General features: G+C 27.8%; 2 protein-coding genes across 3 annotated transcripts in view; one reads left to right on the forward strand and one right to left on the reverse strand.

Moving 5' to 3' along the window:
* DCTN6-p27 (dynactin subunit 6) overlaps nucleotides 1–3,473 on the forward strand; it is a 4,294-nt gene extending 821 nt beyond the window's left edge. The window contains exons 2-5 of the mRNA XM_070123098.1: nucleotides 1,455–1,625; nucleotides 1,858–1,985; nucleotides 2,625–2,767; nucleotides 2,946–3,473. Coding sequence (XP_069979199.1) covers nucleotides 1,455–1,625; nucleotides 1,858–1,985; nucleotides 2,625–2,767; nucleotides 2,946–3,032 — 529 coding nt within the window. The 3' untranslated portion in view covers nucleotides 3,033–3,473. The remainder of the gene's footprint in view (nucleotides 1–1,454; nucleotides 1,626–1,857; nucleotides 1,986–2,624; nucleotides 2,768–2,945) is intronic.
* LOC113811920 (epidermal growth factor receptor kinase substrate 8) overlaps nucleotides 1–5,000 on the reverse strand; it is a 533,483-nt gene that overhangs the window by 298,674 nt on the left and 229,809 nt on the right. The window lies entirely within an intron of this gene.

Raw genomic sequence — 5,000 nt, forward strand, 5'->3', positions numbered from 1 at the left:
TATTTTGATTTATATATCTATTGGTATTGATAATAACATTACAATGATTATAATGTCAGAAATGATAACAGCATCAATACAAATTGCATTAGAAAAAGTAAAGTTTGTATTATGATCATTGACTACAGAGGGCTCTTGTTCCCTGCAAGACTCCTGGAGAATGCAAAAGCCCTGGAAGACAAATATCCACGTTATTTGTCCTTTGATTCATCCAGCCATTTATATATAGAGGATGTTTGCAGTAATTATTCCATTTATAGAGTCACGGTCCCTCTTATCGGGGATCAGATTATGAGGTATAGGGTTTTTTCTGGACATTAAGATACATATATATGAGTAATAGAGGATCGTAGGAGTCCATTAGTATTCATTGTTGCAGTATTTGAGAATATGACTATATTTTGTACATTTGCCATTATTTTCAAAAGATGATATTTTTAAAGAATACATGCAATATGTAATTGGATGTTTCTGTTAGTTCTTTATAAAATTCAACATTTTTTGTTCCAGGAAGACTTAAATATATTTCAAAATATCCAAAAACAAATTCTGATACCATGAAAGATTTCCTAATTATATTTTACTGGCTATTAGAGTTAGATTCTATATAAATAGAAATTTGTTCTGTAGGCATTATATAAGAAGTACACAATATTTTAAAATATTTAAAGTATTTAATTAGTATTTTATGCATATGCTATATGATTTTTTTAAATATCATCATAATAGCCAATACAGCTTTTATATTATAGGAGGTATTGTAGAAGTGATATCATAAGCCTTTCAGCTTGTGGTAGTGCAACATATATTTTTTTTTCACAGAGGTGTTATTACAAAGTCTGGGTAGTTATTTTTCTCATATTACCACAGTGGTTGAATTGATGTGTGTATGTATTCTATTATGGATAAAAAAAAAAAAAAAAAATATATATATATATATATATATATATATATATATATGTATATATATATATATATATATATATATATATATATACGTATATATATATATATATATATATATATATATATATATATATGTATATATATATATATATATATATATATATATATATATATATATATGTATATATATAAAGTATATATATTTGTTTAGTTTTATGTCGATTTGTTTATATATTATATTGGGGTGACAGCACATACATTGGAACTAGTTTTAAGATATGTCAAATTTGGATAATGTGAAGGTTGGCCTTGACTCATATTATTAGTTAGATGAAAGAAAGAAAAGCTTGAACTTTAATATTATATGCAATAGGTATTTCTTGTAAATTATAGTCTCATGAAATAACATTTGGATTTAAAGAAAAAAAATCAACTGTATCTTAGAGTTATTTCAGATGAAAAATACCAACTTTTTTCTCTCTCTCTCTCTCTCTCTCTCTCTCTCTCTCTCATGCAAAACATCACTAATTTTTCTAATTATTCCTCAGTGTCAAGGTGACACCAGGAGCAGTCGTATGTCTTGAGGCAGACTACCAGGGAGAAATAACCATAGGGGCTCGCACGGTCATCCATCCAAAGGCACGTATTATAGCAGAAGCTGGACCTATTATCATTGGTGAAGGCAACTTGATAGAGGAGCAAGCGCAAATAATTAACAGGTTAGTATTGAAAATAGTGGATATTTTATGTGATGGTGATATAATGTACTCTACTGTGCAGTATATAATTGTACTTTCCTCACCTACCTTTAATTTTACTGATTGGTTATATATGTTTTCTATATACGTGTAGAAACATAGCTACATTTGAGTTGACTTTACAGTTACTAAGTTTCCAATATATGGTACTGTACCACCTGAAATGTTTGAAATTCTATTCCCTTCATTGCAGGTTGCCGGAAGGTACTGAGCCTGGAGAAGAACCACAGGTTATGGTCATTGGCAACAGTAATGTATTTGAGGTCGATAGCTATTGCCAGGCAACTAAAGTAGGAGACAACAATGTTTTAGAAGCTAAGAGTAAGTATTTGAAACTTTAAAGACATGAGTAATCAACCATTGATACATTTTCCCTCTTAATTCTATACCCTCCAAGTTTGGAGTGTCTGTAGATAAGCTGTATTTTTGCATTTAAAGATGGACTTGAATAAATCACTTTTCTTTTTCCCTGTTGATTGTTAAGGAAAGATATATATGTTTTTTTGGTAGAGCTAGTAGGGCAGAATTTAACCTACTTTACCAATATTCACAAGTCAACATAATTCAGATAAGATTTGCTTTTTGATTATCACTTCTATCAGATGAATTTGATTAGAATTCAGGGAGTATATCAAATTTGGCCCTACATCCAAGTGGATGTATCAAACATATCTGTAGGATGATAAGGTGGCTGGTTACTTTTTGTCCCCATTAACTGATGCCAGTGCTAACTTGCACTAAGTTGGGTGAGAGATGCTGGCTAGTTATTAAAGTGGGACCTTGCAATTGCAAAGTTAGCAGTCTAACACAGAGCTGAGCTATAAACATTTTTATTTTCTAACCATTGGAAATATGATTTTTTGTTTACTGATTATGAAAATTATGTTTTTTGACTATAATTAGAATGTGAGATGATAGAGAAAATTAGAAGAATTGTTTTTTTTTTTTATCTTCTTAAAGGTCATGTTGGTGCAGGAGTAGAGCTGACACGAGGATGCGTCATAGGATCTCTGTGTTCAATCACATGCCCGCAGGTGGTTTCTGAGAATACAGTGATTTATGGTGACGAGCTGCATAGACGAAACCAGTCTGAGAAACCTGCAGTAAGTTTTGCTTTTAACTTTCATTGTAGCTATATATAAAACTTTTGACATTGTTAGAAGATTTGGGACATGTAGAAGGAACAGATATTGCATACATTTGATTTTTCTTATTTGTTCCTTCTTTTAATAATGACATTATTCAACAATTCATGAAAATATTTCTGCCTTTGCCTTTCAGCCTCAGGGTCTTCAATTGGACTTCCTGATGAAGATCCTTCCCAACTATCACCATCTTATCAAACCTAAGAAAAAAGTTGCAGTATGATTCCATTCCTCTCGAGGATAGAGATCAAAGCTTTAAATTTTGCGACTGATTGTTCTCATATTATTGTAGGGTGGATATGAGTTGCCTATGTAATACACTCACTTGCTGTATATTATTCATTTTTTTTTACACTACTTTTTGTATAATGGTAATATTTAATTGTTATGCAGATGGCTTGCTTTTTTTAGCTTCAAGTAGCCTGAGATGTACTTCCATCAGTTTTATAGGTAAGGTTGTGTTTTTGACAGATACTGTCTCAAAACTACCACTTTACTTATGGCTTTCATTTTAGCTAAAGCAGTATAAAATATTGGGATGTGAAAAACTCATATGCTGTACCCTTTGTGAATTTTGTTCTTATTTTGTTGAACACATACAGCAGGACAGAGCACATCTGTATAATATGCACATTGTTCAAAATAAAACATGTACTAAAAGAAAGACTATTGTTCATATTTGGGTGATATCGTTTTATTTATGTACCTTCGGCATTTTATTTACAAAAAAAACTGATAAGCACTTCATAAAGAATCATACTGCAAGATGAAAAATAAGTTGTTATCTCGAGATAACACAACCAGAATCTAATAACATCCTTAAGAGATAATCATCATAATAGATTTTGATACATGAAAAGTGCTTTAAAATCTGTTTTTTTATGATAAAAGAGTAAGATTTTATAGTGAAAAATGGAAATAAGAAAAGGATTTCCTCCTAAGTTTCTATAAACAGATGAGTCAGTCATGGGAATCGATGGATGCTTTACAAGATATACATATTCCGATGCTAAGATTGAAAAGGCATCTTTATTCTTGAAATATTAAAGAAAGGACAGGTGAATTGTGGTGCCTTCAGTTATTATCATGTAATATTACTAGGTAATATATTAGGATAAAGCTACAGAAAAATAAAGGACAGTCCTGTAACACTAAATTAAATTAACTGAGTCTAATAGAATTTCAAGTTGATCCCACAATAGGATTTGTTAGAGTAATTATTGATATTCTCCAGTGAATGTGGCCAATCTCCAGTGTTCCTGATACCCTTAAGATCAAGGTCTATACTTATTATGTAGACCTTGCTTAGGATTACTTTCACTTGGTACTTAAATCTTCTACACCCTCATCTAGAAAAATATAGATTATAGGACTATTGTTTTGTTGATCATGTGAAAAATACAAAACCTCAGAGATCCAATGTAAATATTAGTTTGATACTTTTGCACAGTGGAAATGTCAGCAAAAAAAAGAAAAAAAAATCATAACATAGCAAAAGAAAATTGTATTTTCTTTCACTAAGATTAAAATAGATATTGATTTGGATTCTCTGAAGTGCTCCCCCCCCCCCCCAATCCATTGCTTGCTGTTTATATATATATATATATATATATATATATATATATATATATATATATATATATATATATATATATATATATTTATATATATATATTATATATATATATATATATATATATATATATATACATATATATATATATATATAGATATATATATATATGTATATATATATATATACATATATATATATATATATATATACATATATATATACATATATACATATATATATATATATACATATATATATACATATATATATACATATATATATATATATATATATAAATATATACATATATATATATATATATATATTAAAATACAATACACACACACACACACACCTATGTATTTATGTATATATATGTGTATATGTATAATATATATATATATATATATATATATATATATATATATATATAATATATACATATATATATAAATATATATATATATATATATATATATAAATATATATATATATATTATATATATATACATAAATATATATATATATATATATATATATATATATATATATATATATATATATATATATATATATATATATATATATATACATGTAACATATATGTGTGTGTGT

Source organism: Penaeus vannamei, chromosome 6, assembly GCF_042767895.1.
Source record: "Penaeus vannamei isolate JL-2024 chromosome 6, ASM4276789v1, whole genome shotgun sequence".
Taxonomy (NCBI): domain Eukaryota; kingdom Metazoa; phylum Arthropoda; class Malacostraca; order Decapoda; family Penaeidae; genus Penaeus; species Penaeus vannamei.